This window comes from Mastigoproctus giganteus, chromosome 9 (assembly GCF_048544385.1).
Source record: "Mastigoproctus giganteus isolate SK-2022 chromosome 9, ASM4854438v1, whole genome shotgun sequence".
Lineage (NCBI taxonomy): Eukaryota > Metazoa > Arthropoda > Arachnida > Uropygi > Thelyphonidae > Mastigoproctus > Mastigoproctus giganteus.
In genome coordinates, this window is record NC_143583.1 from 113,961,490 (window position 1) to 113,987,897 (window position 26,408).

Here is a 26,408-nt window from a genome sequence, read left to right on the forward strand (position 1 = left end):
AATGCCTGATACAATATTAAAATGTTTATAGTTCAGGAAGTTTTTCTCTAGATATTTTTTGTTTTTACCGCTAGTTAATGCAGTGCATTTCTCTGTAACATTAATTTATTATAATTATAATTTTTTCTTTTTTTTAAATTTTTAATTTAAATAAGGTACTCACTTGCATAGTGGGTGGGTGATTTTGTCTACTCTAACCCAAGCAAATCGAACTATTTATTGAACAAAAAAAAAAAAAAATCCAAACTTATCAGTGCTTCTGAAGTGTGTATTATGTTTTAATGGATACCAGCACAGGATAAATGTAAAAATGATGTGAACTGTTTATAAATATTTCTGCAGCTGGGCTGCCATTCAGATATTATTTTGTTTGGTCCTAAGTAAGGAGGTTGTGGGTTTGAGCTTGTAGGCTTCCATGAAAAGTTCATGGCCAATTGCGAACTGGCATCATAAATATAGCTGCCTGTAATAATAAAATAATGCAGTTACAACAAATATGTATACTCATAATAATTTTAATAAATACACCAAATAGTGTAAATTATAATAGATATTGTAATTTACACGGGATGCCAGGTTTTAGCAGGGAATGCCTGATACAATAAATAAAAGATAAAAAAAATTAAATAAAAAATAAAAATGTGACAGGCTAATAAAATTAAGTTAAACACAGGATAAAACTGTATATTTAATTGTTATAGCAGTCAGCAAAAAAAATTGTTATTGCAATGTATATTTACACAGTCAGCAAACTGAATATCAATATCATCTAAAGGCACATAGAAAAAATTGAGGTTGGGGTCCATTTAAGTGCCGGATCAATATGTTTCTTTAATAATAACAGCAAAGGAAAAGGGAATCTCTATCATATTTCAGAAATATGCCACAGTGTTTGGGATTTAAAAAACTATGCACCCAAATGAGTAATGATTTTTCAAAGAACTCCAACTGCAAAAAAAGTGCAACTTGTAATTATAAAAATAGTGGAGAAGGCAAAGATGTATACATTGTGTATTTTTTATTTATTTATTTACATAAATACAAAAATACATAAACAGAAACACTATTTACAATCATTCGAACCTGCGTAAGAAACTCCAGCAGGAAATGGAGCAAAGACTCAAAAGTAAAAGAAATACATGTATGCACACTCAATGTCATTTGTGTATGTATGTGGCCTGTTCGTAGCGGCTCCAGGATCTGGGTCAATCTCTGCAAATTGTTTCTGTTTTGATTACAGAATCTGTGTAAACAGGGCCCAAAATTGTGAGCAGCCAACACCTGAGCAACTGCTCAGCCACTGGATGTTGTGCAATACCAGTGGATGCCAGCAATCCCGTACTCAGTACCAGCATAAGAAAAAAAAAAAATAATAATAATAAAAAAATAATAATAATAAATAAAATAATTTAAAAAAAAAAAAAACACCAGTGGTTGACATCTCTGAAAAACCTCAGAGATCAAAAGAATTCCAAGTTCAGGATGGCTGGTAACAGCTCAGTAAGACAGGGAACAGCTCAGTAAGAGTTTGTTGAATTATCCAGTGTGGTGAAGCAAACTGCATTCTTTTGCTGACAATGTCGTTGGTGAAGATTAGAAGGGCTTGAAAGTTGGTCTCATTTTCAATTAAGGCGATTGTTCTGAACCTTATTTTTAAGTGTGTTTTTCGTAGTTGGGAAGGACAATAGGATGTGGTTCCAGGATTCCTCTTCCCCACAGGAGCAATGAGGATTTGTCTCCAGTCTGAATTGGAAGTTTTGCTTTAACACCGTGTCCTGTTAGGATGTAGGACATGCTCATAGATGGGTAGAACCAATTACAATGTGTCTTATGCATGGCAAAGATGACATCCAGGATTAAAAGTCTGGTGACTTCTAAAGTGGGATTTTCATCCCATCTAATCTGCCAAAGGGAGAGTTTATTCCATAGGTTTATTTTTTCCTGTTTGATATTTGTAGCAGGATTGCAATCTATTCCAAGGAGTGAGGTTGGTAGGCCTTTTTTGTGTTTGTAGATGTGGCCTCTATAAGCTATATATAAGTCCAAGGGAAGGCCCCCCCCGATACAACATGCAGTACATTAGTTGAAGTTGTTCTTGGTACTCGGTGTGTCACAAGCAGCATGGTTCTTTCTATAGAAAGGAGTTTGGCCCGGATTTTGTTGCTGTTAGTGACCCTATGGAACCAGATCCCAGCAGCATAGGAGGCAATTGATAAGAACAACTTAATAGTAGAGATAGGGTTCTTCTGGTGAGTCCGCAGTCTGAACGGGAGATCCGTGATGATGGCTGCAGTGAAGGCTTTGGTTTTGTTTGCTAAACTGTTCACATGTGGTGGGAAACTGAGCCTGTCATCCAATATCGTGCCAAGGTGTTTAGTTTGTGCCACATATGGAATTTTGCTTCCTGTGAATGAGCACCCTAAAGTACTTATTCACAGGAAGTCTGTAGAAATCCAACCTGTTTTTGAAGATCATTAGCTTTGTTTTTTGTTTGATATTTTTAATTTATTTGTTCTATTGTCCAGCTTACCAGGTCATCCAAGACAATCTTTGCTTGGTCCTCAAGGGTTCTTCTGGACCTTCCCAATGCAAATAACCAAGTCATCTGTATAGGCAAAATTGACGCAGTTGTCAAAGCTTTTGGTGAGCCACTGGTCAAGTATGGAGTTCCAAAGGAGTGGTCCTAGCACTGACCCCTGTGGGCAATTTCTGTTTATAAATTTTGAATATGACAGATGTTGGGCAGTGACCTGAATTGATCTTATGACTTTGTAAAGATATTGATTGCAGTTTGCCAGTCCAAGGGACCTGAGGGCACTCTCCTACCAAGATGGCCATCTCATAGACTGCTATGAGGAATGTGTGCAGTGTTTTACAAGGGCTGCAATGGCATCTTCTGCGGAGGATTCTTTCTTGAATCCATACTGCGAGTTGGATGAAAGGTTTTGTGAGTTTAGGATAGTTTGGATCCTGGGACAAATCATTCTTTCAAACAGCTTTCCCAGGTTGGCTAACAGAGAGATTGGGCAGTATGCTCTTGGGTCGGTATTAGGTTTTCCTGGTTTTTGAATAATTTTAAGCAGTGCGTGCTTCCAGAAATTGGGGAATATGCCTTCCAAGAGGCACTTGTTGTAAAGATTTAACAAAATATTAGGGTAGAGCTCATGAAATTTGGTGATGATTGCATTTTATACCAGGCGCCTCCGTAGCCAGGTGGGAAGGAGCGCAGTGCGTAGCACATACTTCTTGATTAGACCGGGGTTCGAGCCCGTCACCACTAAATACGGAGGATGCGGAAAGGTCAAAAAATGACCACCACCGCATATCCCCGGAGCAATATGGCCTTAGTTGCTAATGCTCCTAAAAAAAAAAAAAACCAAAAAACCAAACAGCATTTTATACCAGGTCAAGGCCTGGACACTTTTTAGGATTCAACTTGGCCACTGCAGCACCAAGTTCAACAGCAGTGAGAAGATCAACGTCCAGGGAGGCGCCTCCGTAGCCAGGTGGGAAGGAGCAGCAGTGTGCAGCACACGCTTCTTGATTAGACCGGGGTTCGAGCCCGTCACCACCAAATACGGAGGATGCAGAAAGGTCAGGGAATGACCACCGCATATCCCGGAGCAATATGGCCTTAGTTGCTAATGCTCCTAAAAAAAACCAACCAAACCAACGTCCAGGGTACTTTCATAAGTGCCATTGTCTGCTCGAATTAGAGTTTGATGCATATTGTCAAGATTGGGATCATCTTCGGGAAAGATGTGTTTAATGATTTTCTCAACTGTTGAGTGACAGTCATATGTTTCTTACTGTTTTGATATTGCACTGTGTTGTATATATTTGGGCAGATAATTTTGTTCCTACAGATCTTGTATATGAACCCCCAGGGATCAGTATTCCCAGCTTGGTAAACCATCCCTTGGCTTCAAGACCTTGTTCTCTAATCTGTTCTCTGTGATGGCTCTATGGTAGAATTTTTGCTTGTCCTTGTACTCTTCCTGAGAGCATTAACGTCAGGATCAGCCACTGCCTGCACAGTTGAAAGGCTCTCACTGCCACATGCTTTTGTTTTCTGAGATCGGTAAGTTCCTGTGTCCACCAAAGAGTACGAGGAGTGTGGACTTTCTTTCGTTTGGCAGCTTATTCAGTTTTGAAAGAGAGCGGGAATTATAGAAGCCAATTCAGAACAACAGTGCCCATGGAAGTATCTGTAGAAAAGGCATGCAGCAGAAACAGTAAGTCTGTGAGACAGAGAATGGAGAGACTGTTAGAGATGAGTCATTAATTAACCTAACTGCCCTCTTCTGAATGGAATCTAGAAGCCCGAGAGAGGTTTTGGCGGCAACACCCCAGATGTGGGAACAATATTCCATGGTAGGCGGATTTGTGATTTGTAAAGAATGAACAGCTATTTGGAAGAAAAGTAATGAAGAGAGCAAAATAGAAAACCAAGTTTTTTAGATGCAGAGGAAGCAATATATGTAATGTGCTTGTGCCAAGAGAGATTAGAAGTCAGGGTTAACCCCCAAAAAAAGATATATCGTCTTGCCTAGAAATTGGATTGTCACCAAAGATAAGCATAGGAGTAGAAGGATCCTTTTTTCGAGATATAAGACAGGACTGAGTTTTAGAAGAATCGAAATCAACTAAGTTGTCTTTGCCCCACTGAAGAATTACATGGAGATTAGCATTAGTAGAGGCATATGATGCAAGAAAGCAAGCTTATGCAGCATCAGCCAAAAAAAAAAAAAAAAAAAAAAAAAAAAACACTCCCATTTCACCCCTCCGTTCATTTGAAATACCTGTCCAGCTGAGTCTTAAATTTGTTTAGCCTATCAACTTCCACAACAAAGGATGGATGTCTGTTCCACCAACCAACTACCCACTGGTTAAAAGCAAATTTCCACACATCTGTCTTTCCTCAATTTGAATTTATGCCCTCTCAGGTGATTATTCTGAGCAAGAGGAAGAATCCCATCGGAATTGAGCATGCTCAAAACATTCAAGGCTTTATACACCTCGCCGGGCAACAAGATTAGTAAATGGAACAAAGGGTTGGCACCTTGCCGGTGCCAATCCTTTGTTCCATTTACTAATCTTGTTGCCCTTCTCTGTACTTGTTCCAGCAGCTCTACATCCTTCTTGAAATGAGGCTTCCAGACCTATATACAGTACTCAAGGTATGGCCTGACCATTGCCTTATACAAGGGAATAATCACCTCCTTATCCCTGCTAGAAAAATTCCTGTATATCATTGACAAGACACCATGAGCTACTCTTGCAGCCTGTCTGCACTGCTCAGAGAACATCATATCTGCCTGCACAATTATCCCCAGGTCCTTTTCATTCTCTACCACTGTCAGTGTAGTACCACAGAGTTGATACATTGCTCTGGGGTTACTGTTTCCCATATGTAGTACTTTACATTTATCAATGTTAAACTTCATTTGTCACCTCTCAGCCCATCTGCTCAACCTTTCCAGATCCTGTTACAGCAGCATGGCGTCAGTAGTGTACTTAACAACCCTGCCAACCGTTGTACCATCTGCAAACTTGGACATTAAGCTTGATATACCATCATCAATATCATTTATAAATACAGAAACCACAATGGACCCAACACTGAACCCTGAAGAACTTCACTAATAACATTAGTCCACGATGAGCAGTGTCCATTGATTACCACTCTCTGTCATCTCCCCCTCGACCATCCCTTTATCCATAGCAGCTATTTGCCTCCAATGCCACATTGCTCCAATTTGTGCAGCAGTCTTCCATGTGGAACAGTATCAAAAGCCTTTCTAAGATCCAAATATATAATATCGAAGTTATTCCCTGCATCCAGTTCTTTTGTGACTGCATCATAGTATCCAATCAAATTGGTCAAGCAAGACTCCCTTAACAAAACCATGCTGTGTCCAAACTATAACTGAAGCCTTGTCTAGATGATCCTGCTGTGCTTCTTTACCAGTACCTCCATTAATTTTCCTGGAACAGAAGTTAAACTCACAGGTCTATAATTACTTGTGCCTCCATTAATTTTCCTGGAACAGAAGTTAAACTCACAGGTCGATAATTACTTGTCAGCCTTTGATCCTCCTTTGTGAATTGGGGTCACATGAGTCCAAAGAAGCTCTCATAATTATGGCTAAGGGTTTGCTGCCTCCTTTAATTAACTGGATAGATTCCCATCCACCTCGGGTGCCTTTTTTATGTTTATCCTCAATTTCTCCTCCACTTTCCTCTGAATTATTACCAAATCATCTAGCTCATTGCCAGAGTTTACTTCACCTCTGGCATTCCCCTTCCTGAATAACTCCTTATGTGTGAATGTAGATGCAAAATACTTGTTTAATTTGTTAGCCACTTGAGCAGGATCCTCAACTGTTGAACCATCAATATCCAGTGGAGCAATCTGATTCACCCCTTTCCTTCTAGAGTTTACATAGGTAAAGAACTCTTTTCTGTTTTTCTTTGTATCCTTTGCCAAGGATTTCTCATAATCTGCCTTTGCCTGCCTAATCTCCTTTGTGACTTGGTTACAGACCAGCTTATATCTATCATAGGCTTCCACGTCACCCATTAATTTATATGTATCCCATGCAGTTTTCTTCTCTGCCATATGTCTCATTATTTCATCTGGCATCCATTTAGGCCTAAACCTTGAACGATATTTCTTAGTTGGTATGTAAAGCATAGTAGCTTCCAAGATAAGTTCTTTGAATCTTCCCATTTTGAATTTGCTGTTGGTAACATCATCAGTTGGTCCCACTGTATAGAATTTAAATACTGTCTCAGACCATCATAGTCTTTTACGAAAGCAAAAACCCTTCCCTTTATGGTAGTTACCTCTTTGAGTAAATTGCACTTCAGCACACTGTGATCATTGTCACCTAGTGGTTTCTTTATCTGCAGATTCTTGATGCATGAAGAATCACTGCTAATAATCAGATCAAGAGTATTACTCCCTCTAGTTGCCTCCCAAACATGCTGATGTAGAAAACAATCATCCAATAAATACAAAAAAGCCTTGCTAGTGTGTGAGTGACCAAACCACAAATTCCAGTCAATATCTGGGAAATTAAAATCCCCCATTATAAGACTCTCTGATTTACTGGCCCACTCTATTTCCCTGTACAGTTCCTTATTATACTCATCAGAGTCATTAGGCCTATAGCACACTCCTGCTCTCAATTTTGATCTCCCAATGCTTATGTCACACCAAACTGACTCGACACTGCACTGTCCAGCGATGTTGACTGGCTGCACTTCCTAGGATTTTATGTGTTTTTTTTAACTAATAGCATAACCCCTCCTCCCTTCCTGTCCTGTCTATCCTTTCTGTACGCATTGTACTCCTCAAATTCCAGTTCTGCATGCCTTATATCTATGTGACACCACATCTCTGATATCCCAGCATCTGCCTTGATGTATCCCATGCAGTTTATATGCCCACCTTCTGGTATTTACCCAACTCCTAGCATTGGTGTACACGCAAGTATACATGCACCTGTTCCTATTCTTAGCCCCTAACAGAACTCATGTGTTTACTTGTATCACAATGACTCCCAGCAGGCTCTGAAATATTCTGCATCTTGTTTTCCAGGCTGCTGCTCATTCCAATAGAAGCAGTGCAAGAATCACTTTCACCTCTGCCAGTGCTACTGTTAATCTTTTAATCCTTGTATCCCCCTAAGCCAGCAGTTTTCCGAACCACCTAACACTGCCTCGATAGCATCAGCAAATATTCTTGCACTCTCTATTTAAGTGTATCCCATCCCTGTAGAAGCAGTCTCTCTTGTTAACAAGTACAGACCAGGCTGAAAAAAGTTCTATCCCTTGAGCCTTGCACATTCTTTCCAGGGCTGAATTGATCGACAAGGCTCTCATCATACACTCCCTCCTATTGTGTCTGGGCAGAATTGCAGACACTTTCAAATTCAACCCTAATTCACAGCTTTTTTTCAACAGTGACCTGTACTTGTTAAGTAATTCCACCAGTTTCCCTACTCTTAATATCATTAGTGCCAACGTGTACAGCTATATCTCCTTTTGTGCCGATCGGCATTTAAGGAATTGGTAGTGGATATTCGAGAAGTTGAAGCTGATTGAGCAGGGTAAGGTTTCTCAAACTGAAAAGTGGAATGTAATGTGCTATCACTAGCAAAACTATGGATAGGATTTCTGGTCAATGGAAGTGGTCATTAATATACAAGAGGAAAAGAGTGGGGGGGGGAAGAACTAAACTAGTTGTTAAGGTTTGGAGCTGTTGCTTTGAAGTGAAGGTTCAGAGATGCTCTAAATTTAGCCCAATTAATGTTTTGGATTGAGTATCTTCTAAGGTCCTCCAGATTGTTGCCATTGTTCTTTGGTGCTGCAGCTGTGATAATGAAGGAGATGGCATGGTAGTCACTGTTAGAAATGTCTGCAAGCACATCCCACTCTGCAATGTGATTAGAAACTAGGGATGAGGTTAAAGTGAGGTCGAAGTTGGACTCCCCATGCCTGCTGGAGAAAGCATAGGGAAGCAATTTACCACCTTCATTGCGTACCATCCAGTTGTGGACCAGAATGAAGTCCTCAAGAAGGGTGCCCACTAGAATCAGTTTGGTTACTGTGCTAAAGGTGGGATTTGGCATTAGAATCTGTTCTGGCAAGGTTGGCATGTCCCATTCTCCTGTGGAAGTCCTCAAGTAGGTTTAGGGCTTCTTGAATATCAACTGCTGGTGGGCAGTAGAGGGAAACAAGGTAGATGGATAGTTCTTAGGATAGCAACATGAATACAAGAGGAGTTCTGGGTACATAGGCTGGATATTGATGTGGTAACAATCTGATTGTTCAGGATGATAATAGCAAGCCATGGATAAACTACCATAGTGTAGAACATTCTGGATGTAATGGGATATCCCATGATTTTGAAAGAGTTTCCACCAGCTTGTTAGGTGGAATATAACAACACACCAAATTGCAGCAGAAGCCAGAACCAAGGGCCCAGAATCAAATTCCTTCAGGTAAATGGGCATCGCTCAAGACTGGTGGCGGGTGAGATCAGGGTTGCTGCCCTGGGGCGGAAATACAAAATTATCTGTCTGCAGACGCCATATTCCACCTCCCAAGCTGGTGGAAACTCTTTATTCATGGATGACTTTCGTACTGGCTAATTCAACTGCACGTAGATACACAGGGCATTTGGAGTCTTGGACATATTGGTTGTGATCCTTATTTCTGTGTTTGCAATTACACATTTGGCGGAGTCTGCTTTGTGTGGACAGTCTGCAGAAACATAAAAATATGCCCACCTTCTTCACAATTTCTGCAAGAATCTAAAAATTTTTAGATAAAATTAATATATATATACCTACTTCAGATTATTTTTGTGGCAAGAACAAGACATGCATGGGATTCTCTGACACTGAATTTTTACAGAATACACTTAAATCTAATAATTTAGACAAATTGAGATATAATTTTTATAAATTGTTATATATATATTTATTATTATTTTTTTTCAGATGAAAGTTTTACAAAATCATCTGTTCCAGTATGTTCTGCAATACTGAAAGTGCCAAGGTAATGTCTGAATTTTGTTTTTCTCCGACATATATACAGGTTCATCAAGAAAGGAAGCAAAAGTTTTGAATGCCTAAATTTTTGAAGTATTTTTCTAGCATTAGTGAATTTAGTATCACAGATTATATGGGACATGTGACAATATTTTATAAGCAAAACATTTTCAGTATATGTGATCCCTCTGTATCCAAGTCAGTCTGTGCGGGTAGCACAGTGGTATCATCACCGTCCTCCCCACACTGGGTGGAAAAGGCCCGGGTTCGAATCCCATCAATGACGCGGGGAACTTTAGTGGGCTTTTTTCATTCCGTGGCTGAGTTAGTCTGTCTTAGGTGTAGATAGCAAGGTTTTTCGTCCAGCAAAACAGGCAAATCGACCAGAGAATCCACAATGCAATTTATAGTCATAATACATATATGGGTATATGTAAGAGATTATGGGTGGCCCTAATATAATAATTTGAATTTGTATCCAAGTCAGTTGAAGTTTATTTTTTTTATTGTAATTGCAGCCAATATTGTTTCAGGATGCCATACACAGCAGCTGTGATTTCAGCTCTTCAGTAGTATATAGATTATTTCTGTAGACAGTCTGGGAATTCCAAACAGGAAATAATTGCAGGGATGCAGATCTGGCAAAGTATAGTGGCTAAGACCATGCAGTTACATTGTGCAGGGCAGTGTTTTCCAAACTGAGGTCTGTAGACCAGTTCTGGGGGGTTCTGTGAAATGTACCCTCCTGGAACTGGTCAAATTATTTGTTCTGTGTATAGAAAATTGATCATAAGTAGTTATTATACATTTATGTAAAATTAAGAATAAAGTTGTTTTAAACGTAAGACTTTGAATTTTATTTTCAGAAAACCCAGTGTTTATACATACAAAGGGTAGTAGGAAAGTTTTGCAATACAGCTTTGTTTATTTAATTTTTTCAAAGTAATTTCCTCTACATTCAATACACCTCTCCATCCTCCGAAACCAATCTTTAAACCAGTTCTGCCAAGTTTCACTAGGGAGTAAAGCACACTCGTTGTCCCAAGCCCGTAGAAGGTCCTCATCACTGGAAAACCGCCTCCCTTTTAGCTTCATTTTCACATGCGGGAACAGTGCAAAGTTGCAGGGAGCAAGGTCTGGACTGTAGGGAGGGTGCTCGAGAAGTTTCAGTCCTGTCATGGTCAAATATTCGGTGCAGGCTTTGGCACGGTGAGCTGGGCATTATCGTGATGGAGGTACCAGGTGTCCATTCTTGACTTTGGCCGCAGGTTCTTCATAGATCCAATGACTTTAGGCAGGCATTGTTCAGTATGCCACTTAGCTGTGACTGTCTTCTGCGTGTCCAAAACGACACATTCCACAATTCCACTCGATTTGAAAAATACAGCTATCATTTTCTTCTTTACAGATCGGGATTTTCTGACAATTACGGGTGTGTCGTCATCATGAAAGACCCAAACTTTGTTTTGAGCCTTGGTCGGCAGATCGTAATAGTACAGCCAAGTCTCGTCACCTGTCACGATGTTGTTCACATACCGAGATTGTCCCTTATCAAACTTTTTTAACATCTCCCGGCACCAAGTCACACGTCGTGTCATCTGCTCTTCAGTCAGTTGATGCGGCACCCAGAGAGAACAAAGTTTCTTCATGTGCAAATGATCTTGCAGAATCGAACGAATTGCTGGTGTATTTAGGCCCAAAGTATCCTCTATCTGTTGGTAGGTCACTCGCCTGTTTTCGTCAAGCATTTTCCTCACAGCAGTAACATTTTCCTCCGTAACTGACGTTCGTGGCCTTCCCGGCCTCTCAGAATCCTCCAGAGTGAAATTTCTCCTTTGGAATTCTCTATACCACCTGAATATCGTTGTACGATGTGGACAATCATCATCTAGTGCAAGAGTCATTTCTTCTAAGCACTGGTCTATGGTTAAACCACACACGAAATTATACCGCAAAACTGTCCTTATCTCATTTCGTGACCACGATGCCATCGCAAGCACTTTAGGCGCCTCCGTAGCCAGGTGGGAAGGAGCAGCAGCAGCAGTGTGTAGCACACGCTTCTTGATTAGACCGGGGTTCGAGCCCGTCACCACCAAATACGAAGGATGCGGAAAGGTCAGGGAATGACCACCGCATATCCCGGAGCAATATGGCCTTAGTTGCTAATGCTCCTAAAAACCAAATAACAAAAAATAACAAGCAAGCACTTTACATTCTCACTACTAATGAATAACTGAGCCCATCGACTTGGCGCGGCGGCTACTATGCACGTATGAACATGTCTCAACATGCAACAACAAGCAGCTTCCTGTGATTCATTGTTGCGTCATATTGCAAACCTTTCCACAGGCACATCCGAGATGTGCCTGTGGGGAGCTTGAGTGCTGGGAGCACATTATGTGTGATTGCACCCATTATGAGGACCTCAGGTGCAGACTGATCACTGCAATACACTACCTCCCCAAGAACTTGGAATCACATCTATTGGACTCACTTGAGGAATACAGGGAGCTAAAGGAATATGCCCAAAAACTATTTGGTAGGCGTAAAACATTGATAGCCATCTACAGAAGGTAAAAAAAAAAAAAAAAAAAACACAGAACATGCGTGGAGAGGACTCAAGGAGAACCTCGCCCAGGAACCTGCTTACTACTAATCATCTAAAACCAGCGATCGCAAGAATAACCCCATGGAGCTGCGGATCTTCCCATGATGAAGAGAACCACAGCCATAGCTAACAGACCAACAATGGACCTGACCAGTGTTCATAGCTGAGGAAAAATATGGCTACCAATGACAGAGAAGACCAACGAAGATAGAGAAACTCCAAGTTGCTGCCTCAACGGAGCCATATTGGCTCTATGCTCTGCACTCTCTTGTGCAGTGCAATTCTTTTACTCCCACACCCGGTAGGGGAGGGAGGTGACGGCTTGCTGTCGCCTCTCTTCCCTGCCACACCATTTCTTCCCTCTGGTGGGGCATGGGCATGCCTCACTGAAAAATTGGGGGTCACCTACCCTATCGACCCTCTTCTTCCTATTTCACCCACCAGCCTTCATTCTCCCCTCCCAGCACTTTTTCTTGCACAGCGTATAGCCCTACACGTCCAAATTTAAATACACCAAAAAATTTCGCCCAACCTTTTAGGCACTTCAGAAACAGGCTTTCAGCGTCAACCCAATATTAGTGCTTTAATGTAAGTGATTTAAATCAACCGCGGTCGTTCCAATTTTATTTTAGGTCCTAGCCACTAAAATCCCAGGAAAGTAAGTGGCAGGACCTGCCAGAGTACAATTGACTCAATGGTAACACCCGGCTAGCCTCCACGTGGCGAGGTATGGACAACGTCTGGTCCCATTAGGGGCCTGGCGGCCAATAAGCCGGATAAACAATGGGCACAACATATAACACTACTCATGACCCACACACTTCTAAATCTCTGGCTTTGACAGGGTACTGTCACCGATACATAGAACATTCGCGGAGATGGGAGAAATCCCAGGAGCCGCTAGACCCTCAATATACCTCATACCTTTCCTAGTACCCTTTGTATATATACACACACAGAGAAACATATGCCTATATATATATATAGGGGTCTGCAAACTTTTGGAAAGACTGGTCTAGGGTATCAATTAAAGATGATCCTATTATTAAAATGTACCCTTTGGAAATGAATCACATCCAGCTTTTTTGGAAAACGTGTTTCTTCACTGTTTTCACCCATGCTTTGTACAGTTGGAACAGTAGCATTTTCAGTTGGATATTTTTTTTAATGAAAACCCCGAATGAGAGGTATTAGAACCTATAATACTTAGTACTGTGCAAGTGCAGTGCACATGCACTGTGGATGATTCCAGCTGATGAAAGTGTACATTCATTGTGCAGTGCAGTGCATTTTTCAGGATGTAAAGAAAATTCCCATGCAGTCAGAGAAACTGTGTGGGGATTTTCACTGTCACTTGCACACACTCTGTTTTATTGTCCTCCGTTTCACACCGTCTTATACTTGTTGATCTCAATCTTGTCAACTAAGGTGAAAGTGCAATTTGTGGTTGAACCATGTGGTGAATAATTGTTGCATTGTTTTCTAAATTGATGGAATGAATCACAAAAGGTGGACTGCTGTTTTTTGTCAGTGTTGGTCAGGGATAGTTGCATCTGCATTTTGTGTGGAAACAGTTTTAAGTCTTACAGATTTCCTTTGGCTGTAAGTAATCATTTCCTGTACATATGCGGTATTTTCAGGCTTTGTTTGGCAGAAAAAAAGTGAGTGATTTTCTGCCAATGTTGCGCTTCTTATTGTCTATCACAGAGCCAAGTTATTCAAACTTCTCTACTAACTTAGAAATTATTAATCTCTATGGAAATTGTCTGCAACCAGATTTCACTTTAATGCTATGCTGCACTGTAATAAAACTGCTGGCTTAATAAAGTTTTTTCACACAAAAATTGAAACACCCTGTGTGTGTGCGTGTGCGCGCGCATGTATATACAGGCAGTTCCCACTTTACGGGTGCCTCCGTAGCCAGGTGGAAAGGAGCAGCAGTGCGTAGCACATGTTTCTTGATTAGACCAGGGTTCGAGCCTGTCACCACCAAATACGGAGGATGCGGAAAGGTCAGGGAATGACCACCGCATATTTCCGGAGCAATATGGCCTTAGTTGCTAATGCTCCTAAAAACCAAAATAACTAACTAACTTCCACTTTATGAGGTTATTTATTTTTTTTTTTTAAGTATCAACAAAATCGAAAATATGAACATTAATTGCAAAAAATGAATGTTAAACATTCATAAATAGCACATTTCAAACCATGCACTTAGCTATACAATACAGTATACCCCACTTCACGATATTATTCCGTACCAGAGACACTATCGTATCGTGAAAATATCGTAATGCGAACCCAATAACACACGGTGAGAATTTTGTTTATTTGTTCCAAGACCTTGGAAGTTGAAATTTTTGCTATATAACTAAGCTATTTATCTCTCTAACAGGTCATTTTATAATGTAAATTGTATTAGTTGCCAATTCAAATCATTAAAATGCACTACATTTTCATCGTTATATATTCTGTTATGAGAATCAGTTTTGAAAGGCTTTATTGATATTTTTCTAAAGCACATTTCTGGAGGTCACGACCACAAAACAATAAAAACAATTTGCACTTTCCGATTTATTGGGCTTTTCTGTTAGTGTATCTAATTATAAACGGGTAGTAAACTCGATCTTATTGCATTTGCGAGAATCTCGATAACTGGAATTGTTTGGGTTTTTACGTTATTATGGTGAAATGTGTTTCCCCTTCACTGAAATCTTCAATCATACGAAAAACATAAATAAATTTTCAGAATCTTTTTTTTTTTTTTTTTTAAGCTTCGTAAACTTGTTACACCGTGCAAAGTCATGTTAATTGCAATTTGTGCCTTCCATTAAGAAATGCTTATGCATGCTATTGTGAAATTTATAAAGAAAAGGGAAGATTATCTTGGAGACAAATGCCTCTTGAAGCATTTCTGAAGTAGACGATTCCTTGTGCAACAAACTGAGTGCTGAGCCAATAATGAGTGATCAACGAGTGTGCATTTAGTCGATGATGATGAAGAATAAACATTCTTTAAAATTTGTAAGTCATAAATAATTTATTTATTATTCTAATTTGCTTGATTTTACAGGCTACATTTTCATTTCTTAGGATAAATCAATCATTGTTTAAATGTAAACTAATTAGCTAACTAATTTCATTGTTGAGAATGTAACCCCCGTTTTTAACATTGTCTATAGGAAATAAATTCCCCCTTTAAGAGTTTTCGCTTTACGAGCTTGCGTTAGGAATGAATTAACTTGTAAAGTCGGGAACTACCTGTATATATATATATTAATTGTTATTTAAAGTCAAAGTAACAGTTGACGGAAAAATAAAAAAACAAAAATGAATAAACAGGGCATGACAAATGCACCAAAATGTGCAAAGCAGCAGTAAAGGATGCAAAAGTATATAAACCTGTAAGTGTAAATAAATTTGAAAAACATTTGTATAGATGGAGGTGAGAATTACACAAATTGCCAGGTACTAGAAGGGTAAGGATAGTAGAAAAAAGAAGTAATTTAGATATGAAAAAGGCAAAAGAATGTTAATATCCTAAAAGTTGTTATTATTATTATTAATATCCATATGATGCAAGGAAGCCTGAGGGGCGCCTCCGTAGCCAGGTGGGAAGGAGCAGCAGTGCGTAGCACACGCTTCTTGATTAGACTGGGGTTCGAGCCCGTCACCACCAAATACGGAGGATGCGGAAAGGTCAGGGAATGACCACCGCATATCCCGGAGCAATATTGCTAATGCTCCTAAACAAACAAACAAAAAAAAAAAAAAGAAAAAAAAAAAGAAGCCTGAGGCTTATGCTGCACCAGGAAAAAAAAAAAAAAAAAGTTCCCGAGTAACCCTGAGAGAGAGAGAGAGAGAGAGAGAGAGAGAGAGAGAGAGAGAGAGAGAGAGAGAGAGAGAGAGAGAGAGAGAGTCAAAAGTAGAAGGGAATCACCAAGAAAGAGAAGAATGATGATATCCAGCTCAGGACCCTGGGTGTGCCAAGCCCATACTCACCAGATGTGAGCCCCCGGGGTTAAGTTATGATAAATTAAGAAAATTATGGCCTAAATTTGCAAAGCTAATTTGGTGGTGAAGGAACTGTAAAATAAAATTATTAATACAAATGATTAAACAAAATAAAGTAAAATCATATAATTTAAAATCGAATAAAAAGTGGAGCTGTCATCAGATATGGGTGGGCAAATTTAGTTATGGGTTGAATAAAGGGAAGGCAAAAATGTAAAGTCTAATTTTCAGAATCTTCTCTTCATCCTCATTCCTATATACTTATTACAATGGTGAAGGGAAAGGGACAAACGGAAAGTGGAAGTGCTGGCAGTGTTAGGAAACGAAACAAAATTGATTTAAAAATGAAGATAATTAATTAAGAAGTACGAAGTAGGACAAAGTTTGTCGTCTATTGCACAGGAATTAGGTCACACTACTTCAACAGCGAATACTATTTTAAGGGACAGTGCACGTATAAAAGAACATGTTAAAGGATCAACACATTTAAGACCAACAGTGATCACAAAACAGTGTTTAGGTGCTATATTGAAGATAGAAAAGCTATTAATAATATGGATGGAAAATCAGATTCAGAAGCGAGTGCCCCTGAGTCCAATTACCATTCACGCAAAAGCAAGAAGTATTTATGAAGATATTAAGGATAAGTATGGCGAACCCCAAGCCAAGTTCGTGGCAAGCAATGGGTGGTTTAATAGGTTCAAACATCGTGCTGGTTTCCAAAACATTAAAGTATGCAGTGAAATTGCCAGTGCTGATTCTGCAGCTGCAGAGAAATTTTGTGATGTCCTGCTAAAACCCCTTCAAAATCTCCACAGACCTCAACTTCTACATCGGTGTGCTTATCAGCTGGAGAGTTAATTCTGGCAACAATGCTTAAAAGGTAAAACTTGCTTGATGTTATGCCTGTCTCCTCTCTCTTTTTGTAATTTTATGATTTTGGAATTTTTTTAATTTTATGATTTTTAAATTTTTGTAATTTTTCCTGCACACGAGATAAAAAGTTAAAGAAATAATTCCATTTACATTTTTGTTGAACATTTCTTTTTTGCTTCAATCAAATTCAGCATGCATGGTTGTGAGTTTAAGCATTTAGGGAAATTCTGACTTACGTAAAACTTGACTTATGTAGAGTTCCGTGGAACGTAACCCTTATGAAATAATCCATAATAATACAAATTATGGATAATAGGCCACCTAACAAGACAACATCCAGACTTTGCATCACCCAAATAAATGGACAAAAATCAATCTCTGCAGCTTCTCACTCCATCCCATCATGGAAGAACTTGACCTTAACCTTCTCCTCCTCCAGGAACCCTACTGCGTTTGCGGTAGAGTCTCTGGATATCCACTTACATATGGAAGATACATACAAACCAGCTATACCTTGCATCCATCATAATCCGCAACCCGGACCTACTTGTGACCAGACTTGATTCCTTATGCACCTCCCACCTGGCTGCTGCTACTGTGGAAGGCTCCTTTGGCTGCATCTCAGTCCTTACATCCTATTTTCATTTCGGCACTGACATCCACCCTCATACTGCCACCCTGGAATGGGCTCTTGACCTGCTTGATGATTCACATGTTATCATCGCAGCTGACTCCAATGCACACTCTACTAGTTGGTACAATGCCATCACTGATGCTAGAGGTGATTTACTTGATGAATTTATTGCTGCCCGCGGATTGGAGATCGCTAATCTACTGGGTCAACCTACCACCTACTCCTCAGGAACCGGGGAATCCAACTTGGATGTTACCCTTATAACTCCTTCCCTCAGCAATTGTCTTCAACAATGGCAGGTGCATGAATATGCGACCACCAGTGATCACCGCCGTTTCACACTGTATTACCGATCAAGTTACCCCTCGGCAAATCTACATGCATGATACTTCCAGGTTCTCTATAAGATCGGATAACTGGGATATTTTTGATGAGATCATTTGGGAAGCCACCTGCAGCCCCCTCTGCCCTCAACAGGTATCACTCCATGAATAGTACCCAAAAAACAGATTTTGTTCAATCATTGCTCCTGAAAGCCTCACAAGCATCGATGAAGAACTGTTCTAAAAGTCCAAGGTCCGTCCCCTGGTGGTCACAGGATCTTACTAACCTACGGAATGATCTCAAGCATGCATGTAGAGCATACCAGTGTAAACGCAGAACCGAGCCTCCCCACGTTGCTGATTTGATTATCAGCAGAGATTCTTCATGCATTAAGAATCTACAGATAAATGAACCACTAGGTGGCAGTGATCAGTGTTCTGAAGTGGGAGTTACTCAAAGAGGTAACTACCATTAGGGGTAAAGGGAAGGGGTATTGCTTTTGTAAAGGCTACTACGATGGACTGAGACAGTATTTAAATTCTATACAGTGGGATCAACTGATGATGTTACCAACAGCAAATTCAAAATGGGAAGCATTCAAAGAACTTATCTTGGAAGCTACTAGGCTTTACATACCAACTAAGAAATATTGTTCAAGGTTTAGGCCAAAATGGATGTCAGATGAACTAATGAGGCATATGGCAGAGAAGAAAAATGCATGGTATACATACAAATTAACACGTGACACAGAAGCCTATGATAGATACAAGTTGATCTGTAACCAAGTTACAAAGGAGGTTAGGCAGGCGAAGGCAGATTACGAGAAATCTTTGGCAAGGGATGCAAAGAAAAACAGCAAAGAGTTCTTTACTTATGTAAACTCTAGAAGAAAGGGGATGAATCAGATTGGTCCACTTGATATCGATGGGTCAACTGTTGATGACCCTGCTCAGGTAGCTAACAAACTAAATGAATATTTTGCATCGACATTCACACACGAGGAGTTATTCAGCGAGGGGAATGCCAGAGGTGTATTCAACTCTAGCAGTAAGCTAGAGAATCTTGTAATAACTGAGAGTAAAGTGGAGCAGAAATTGTTGAAGATAAACACAAGAAAGGCACCTGGGGTGGATGGGGTCTATCCAGTTATATTAAAGGAGGCAGCAAAGGAAGTAAGCAAACCCTTAGCCATAATTATGAGAGCTTCCTTGGACTCAGGGGAGGTACCCATGGACTGGAGATGTGCAAATGTGACCCCAATTCACAAGGGAGGATCAAAGGCTGACACAAGTAATTATAGACCTGTGAGTTTAACTTCTGTTCCTGGAAAATTAATGGAGGCACTGGTTAAAGAAGCACTGCAGGATCATCTAGACAAGACTTCAGTTATAGCTCGGACACAGCATGGTTTTGTTAAGGGGAAGTCTTGCCTGACCAATTTGATTGGATACTATGATGCAGTCACAAAAGAACTGGATGCAGGGAATAACTTTGATATTATATACTTGGATCTTAGAAAGGCTTTTGATACTGTTGCACATGGAAGACTGCTGCACAAATTGGAGCAGTGTGGCATTGGAGACAAATTGCTGCTATGGATAAAGGCATGGTTGAGGGGGATAAGACAGAGAGTGGTAATCAACGGACACTGCTCATCGTGGATTAATGTTATTAGTGGAGTCCCTCAGGGTTCAGTATTGGGTCCTTTATTGTTTTCTGTATTTATAAATGATATTGATGATGGTATATCAAGCTTAATGTCCAAGTTTGCAGACGATACGAAGGTTGGCAGGGTTGTCAAGGACACTACTGACACTATGCTGCTGCAACAGGATCTGGAAAGGATGAGCAGATGGGCTGACAGGTGGCAAATGAAGTTTAACATTGACAAATGTAAAGTACTACATATGGGAAACAGCAACCCCAGAGCAATGTATCAACACTGTGGTACTACACTGACAGTCGTACAGAATGAAAGGGACCTGGGTGTGGTTGTGCAGGCAGATATGAAGTTCTCTGAGCAGTGCAGACGGGCTTCAAGAGTAGCTCATGGTGTATTGTCAATGATATATAGGAATTTTTCTAGCAGGGATAAGGAGCTGATTATTCCCTTGTATAAGGCAATGGTCAGGCCACACCTAGAGTACTGTATACAGGTCTGGAGGCCTCATTTCAAGAAGGATATAGAGCTGCTGGAACAAGTACAGAGAAGGGCAACAAGATTAGTGAATGGAACAAAGGGGTGCTCTTACGAAGAAAGGCTTAAGTTTTGCGAATTACAGTGTCTGGACACTAGGCACCAGCGAGGTGATCTGATAGAGGTGTACAAAGCCTTGAATGGTTTGAGCATGCTCAATGCTGATGGGATTCTTCCTCTTGCTCAGAATAATCACCTGAGAGGGCATAAATTCAAATTGAGGAAAGACAGATGTAGGATAGATGTGCAGAAGTTTGCCTTTAGCCAGCGGGTGGTTGGTATGTGGAACAGACTTCCATCCCTTGTCGTGGAAGTTGATAGCCTAAATAAGTTTAAGGCTCAGCTGGACAGGTATTTCGAACGAACAGAGGGGTGAAGTGGAAGTGGTTATTTTTTATTTATTTATTTTACTTTTTTTTTTTTTTTTTTTTTTTTTGGCTGATGCTGCGTAAGCTTACTTTCTTGCATCAAATGCCTCTACTAATGCTAATGCTAATACAAAGAAAGATTCAGAGCCCTTCGCAGAGAATCTGCAATAGGATTTACCATGCCAAACAAAACCCATGGCGCACACTGGTAGAGAAGAAGGGAAGTGGAACCCTTGGGACCTGGTGCATAAACTTGTCAGGAACAAAATCAGGTCTACAGACATCAATTCCATACGCAATAATGACTCTCCTGAGACAACAAATTGGCTGGACACAATGAACAAAATTCCGGATGACTTGATTTACCAAGATGATGCTGCCCTAAACACAGACTTCCATAATCAAGTCACTATCGACAACCAAAACTTCAAACCTACCGCTACTGAAGATCCTTTTACTGAAGAGGAAGTGGCCATCAACAAGATCAAGAATGGCAAGGCTCCGGGTCTGGACCTCATCGAGGGGGAATCTGTCAAACATCTTTGGACTGTCGCTCCTGATGTCTTCATCCAGCTTTTCAACACCTGCCTGAAAGATGGCATATTTCCATCACGCTGGAAGCTTGCAAACCTGAGACTTCTACCAAAGGATCCCACTGGCAGGACATCAGCTTATCGTCCTATAGCACTTTTACCAATACTGGGTAAAGTGTTTGAGAGACTCCTGCTATTTCGCCTCCAGCCTGCATACGAAGCTAAATGTCTTGCAGCTCCCCCTCCAGTTTGGGTTCAGGCAGAGTTGTTCTACAATTGATGCTCTGATCACGATTCTGAAACTTTCAAAAGATTCTGAGGCCACCTGTGTCTTTGCAATTTTTATAGATTTTAAGGGTGCCTTTGACATTGTTTGGTGGCCGGCCATCCTACAGAGGTTCAGGGCCACTGTTGATCTCAGAATCTGTTCAACTGCCTCAAGAGCTACTTCCCTAACCGACATCCCACCATCAAAACACAGTTCCATTCCATTCCATCACCCAGCAACTTACCAGAGGCTGTCTTCAAGGCTCCATTCCATCCTTGGTCCAGCAGTGTGGAATATGATCCTGGATGACTGGCTTCTGAGGATATATCCCAATGTCACACAAACTACTTATGTCGATGACCTTGTCATCGTCGTTGAAGGACCTACAAGAGCTACAATAGAAACTAGGGCCAGTGCAGTACTGTCTGTCCTTTCCAAGTGGGCTGAGAACAACAAACCTTTGTCTCTACTGAAAAGAGCAAAATCCTTCTACCGAAGGGAAAGTTGGATGTGAGGAGGCCTCCGACCATCCGTTATAAAGGGTAATCACTCAGAAACCAATGCACTGTCAAATATCTGGGTATTACACTGGATAACCGAGGAAGAAAATTAAAGCCTACATTGCCATGGCACTGTAGCACCTACATTGCCATGGCCTACATGGCACGCTTCACCCGCAAAGACTGGGGCCTTAAAGGCTGGGTCTTACATCTTCTTTACACAGCTGTATTTATTCCTATTGTCACATATGGAACTGCAGTTTGGTATAACAGGATGACAATAGTAAGAATGCAACGTCTGATCCTTCAGGTCCAGCGGCTTAAAAAAAAAAAAAAGTAAAGTGCAGCCATTATCAACCCACTGCAGGATGGAAGCCTCCTCAACAATTCATGTTGAGGGACTTATGATGCTGCAAATGACTCATGCATATCGGACCACGTCAACCGCTGCACTACAAGTTATTACTGGATGCTTACCCCTAGATCTCCATATCATATACTTCGGCCTCTCTCATGCCATCAAGAAGAATAAAGAGGTTGAAATACTCACCATTAAAACGCATACAGACACTAACATCAAACGTGAGATGACCCATGTGTGGACTGAACTGGTTTCCCTATGGCAGACACGATGGAATAACTCATCAACAGGTGAAATTACTAAACTCTTTATTCTGGATGTCACTTTCCTCAACAAACGACGTTGCAACTGGTTTTACCCTAACGTCTACAAGTCCTTTCTTTTGACTGGCAATGGATCATTTAAAAGGCGTCTTCTCGACTTTGGTCTGGCTGAGGATACTTTTTTGCATCTGTGAAGAGTCAGAGGACTGGAATCACATGATGCACTCCTGTCCGATCTATCATGACCACTGCAACCAGCTTTTTCTGGCCCTCAATGCATCGACAATCCATCCAGAGGCTAGGGTATTGGAATCAGAAGAAGCCTACAAAGCATTCTCGACCTATGCCACCGCGGTCTTCAACAGACACTGCCATCACTCACAACCACCACCAACTGGCACACCTATGACTACTGCAGCTCATTCTGTTGACTAGCTTCCCCACTGCCAGTCCCACCAGAAATTAAATAACTCGTCAGCCATAAGGATATACCAAATCCAGTAATGATTCTCTACTTTACAGGATGCACCATTGCAATCACGTCACCAAGTTTCTATTATGTGGCCATTCGAGAGCTGCCTCTTTTTTTTTTTTTTCCTGTCCATCCACAGTAACTTCATCTTCCCCTGCAATGCTCCAACAGGTTCTCTGCTGCTCTAGAAGACTTCACTGGGTGATTCTCAACTTCCCTTGACACAGCTTCCACCAGAGATTCTTACCGACACTTCTCTCTGCAGGGAATAAACCAATGGGATTCCTCCCTTCACCTCTTCTCCGCGAAGCACCTCTGCTGATGCTACCTCTCCATCGGCGTGGGATTAGATGCTTTCGGGCTCTTTTGTTTGCCTGGGACACTTCCCAGGCAGGATTTTAAGCTGCCTCTTTTTTTTTTTTTCCTGTCCATCCACAGTAACTTCATCTTCCCCTGCAATGCTCCAACATGTTCTCTGCTGCTCTCGAAGACTTCACTGGGTGATTCTCAACTTCCCTTGACACAGCTTCCACCAGAGATTCTTGCCGACACTGACACTTCTCTCTGCAGGGAATAAACCAATGGGATTCCTCCCTTCACCTCTTCTCTGCAAAGCACCTTTGCTGATGCCTCTCCATCGGCATGGGATTAGATGCTTTCGGGCTCTTTTGTTTGCCTGGGACACTTCCCAGGCAGGATTTTAACCACCCTCGATGAATCCTCATCGAAGGGGTTCTGCTGACACTGGTTAACTGACAGCTTGGGATCATCTGGCCGATTGGCCCTCTGCTGGGGGGGTAGCTTTCCACTCTGCTTACCCTTGCTTCCTTCCTCTTTTCTTACCTTTCCTGTCCAACTCACTCCGTTCCTCTAACTTGGCCTCTCTCCTCTCTAGCTTTGCAAGTGGGGACTGAGCCCGTCAGGCATTTCTTCTACCTTCCTGGCTAGGCTCCTCGTGCCGGTGAACGGATGCTAAAAGGCTCCTTCCACGGTGATCGTGCCTCCCAGTAACTAAGAGGCCAGTCAAACAACACTCTACTCGCACATAACCCACACTGACTGGCCTTGCAATGTTGTATACATTACAGAGTACTCAATGCGCATTTGTGGGGAACCACAGGAACCGCTTGACAAAAACACTATGTCCACTAACCCTTATGTAAGTCGGGGGGGTAGCTACTTAAACTCCAAGTATCGTTTACTTTCGGTTTCATTTCTGGGCCTGATTCGACATGTATATTTTTTTGCCTGTTTTTTCCCTGCAGTACAAGCATTTAGTATTCATCTCCTATTTATACTAACTCATGCAATGCCAAAGCCCTTACTAAAAGGTTGGGCTTTACAACCCCAGCAAGCTCAGTAAGTTTTAATAACTTTTTCTTTACTTTTTTACCTTTCCACTTTCTTTTTCTACCTTTCTTCCCATTTGTAGAGCTACTAGTGCAATACGAGGGTGATACGAACATTCCAACTATCCTCATTCTATTGCTAGTTACTATTATTTTAAATTCTAACCATAAATTAGTTTAATTCTTATCTTCACAAAATTCCGACACTAAAATATTTTTTTCTCTAATTTACTCAAAATTCTACATATATTTCAAAATACCTCTTTCCCACTCTGAAATCACTTAATTATATGTACATTATATGTACTTAATTATATGTATATGTCGATTTAACAGACTAATTGGTTAAAGGGGTGTCCGCTATTGCTGAAAGTCCATTAAATCGAATTTATTTTAAAACATATATTAATAATGAGCTTACAACGTACTGACAACGTACAGAATGTCAGGGCTGGATTTTGGTGTTTGTAGGCCCTAGGCACTTTTATTCCAAAATGTACTAAAAATGGTGTAGGTAAAATGTTTTTACGCCTTCTATTTTAAGTTTTAACACTTTGACTGTGAATCACGTCAATTAACGTTACTGAAGTTTCAACTATAATAAATGATAAACCCTCAATTGATGGAGTGACCATCACTTCGATTCTAGTTTCGAGAAGTCTCCAGATCGCGTATACGTATTGAATTGAAGCTCCTAGAGTAAATTGCTCACGTTTTCTCAGCTCGTTTTTCGTTAGTCACTGTGTAAAGGGTGAACTGTTGTTTTTTTAAAATTTTTTTCCTTCGTAGACCCTAAAAATTTTGTTGGCCCTAGGCACTGTGCCTATGGTACCTAATGGAAAATCTGGCCCTGCAGGATGTGTTAAAATGTTATTATAATGTATAAGTATGAATATAATATTATTATAATGTACATTGAATAATTTATACATCCAACTAAAACATCTGTTAAAAATATAAAAATAAATTTGACAGGAACCAAACTTTATTTTAATTAAACACGTCGAAACCTATATAATGTAACTAATGGAGTGTTTCCACCATTTAAGGTGCAATGCAAAATCATTTTAAAGCACAGCGCCATCATCTGCTAACCCCAAATGACAATATACGTCACAAAAAATTAATTAATTACAAAAATAAAAATTAAAAATTTTTTCTTTTCCTTAAAGCCGACACAAAGTTGTTTTCAATGTGAACATTAGTTTTTTCATTTAAATCCATTTTAGAGGGGAAAAATACTTTAAAATTCTTAAACTCCATTGAATAAAAAACGTTAAAAAAAATACATAATATTCAATATTAATACAGTGGATTCCGGTTATTTGGGCCACTGGTTAATTGGGGCAGCCGTTTATTTGGGGTAAATCTTAAAAAACAGAACCCAATTGAGAAAACAGCCAGGGTTTACTTTGCTTAATTGGGACAACATGCTGTTTAATCGGGGCAGGAGACCGCAGCACTGGAGATTACCCTACAGTTGTCTCCGACCGTACCATGTGGTTGTCAGATTTCTGGAGGTCACAACCATTAAACAATTAACAGTCACCTGTTTATTGGGCTTTTCTGTTAGTGCAATCTATTATAAACGGATAGTAAATTCGATCTTATTGAATTTTCAATAATACCGACAGCTGGAATTCTGTGGGTTAAGGTGAAATTGAATCTTCAATCATATAAAAAAATTAATTTTCAGAATCTTCTCTTCATTCCTATTTTTAAAGCTTTGTAACTCGTTACGCCGTTCTCAGTTGTGCATATCGTGTTACTTGCAATTTGGGTGCGCCGTGTTCTTTGTTATTGATTGCTTATCTTTTTACTGTTTCAAATTTTAACCCCCACCCACAAATGTCAGTGAACAGAAATGTCAAAAAGTTAGTATGTACATATTACAGTGTGTATTAATTATACCGATTATCAAGTATATTCTTCTGATTTTCACGTATCATTTAATTTTTTAATTGGTAAGGTAATAAAGGGTAAATTTGTGCTTAATATATCTTTACTTTTATAGCCTGTAGATAATATTCCTCCTATTTTCGCTAATTAGAATCGCTCATGGACGTCCGTGCCATGAG

General features: G+C 40.3%; 1 protein-coding gene across 1 annotated transcript in view; it reads left to right on the forward strand.

Annotated features, from left to right (window-relative positions):
* The window catches only part of LOC150080655 (uncharacterized), a 175,048-nt gene that overhangs the window by 12,804 nt on the left and 135,836 nt on the right, over positions 1-26,408 (forward strand). Inside the window, exon 2 of the mRNA XM_090380774.1 lies at positions 9,513-9,570. Within this exon, the coding sequence (XP_090236900.1) occupies positions 9,513-9,570 (58 nt within the window). The remainder of the gene's footprint in view (positions 1-9,512; positions 9,571-26,408) is intronic.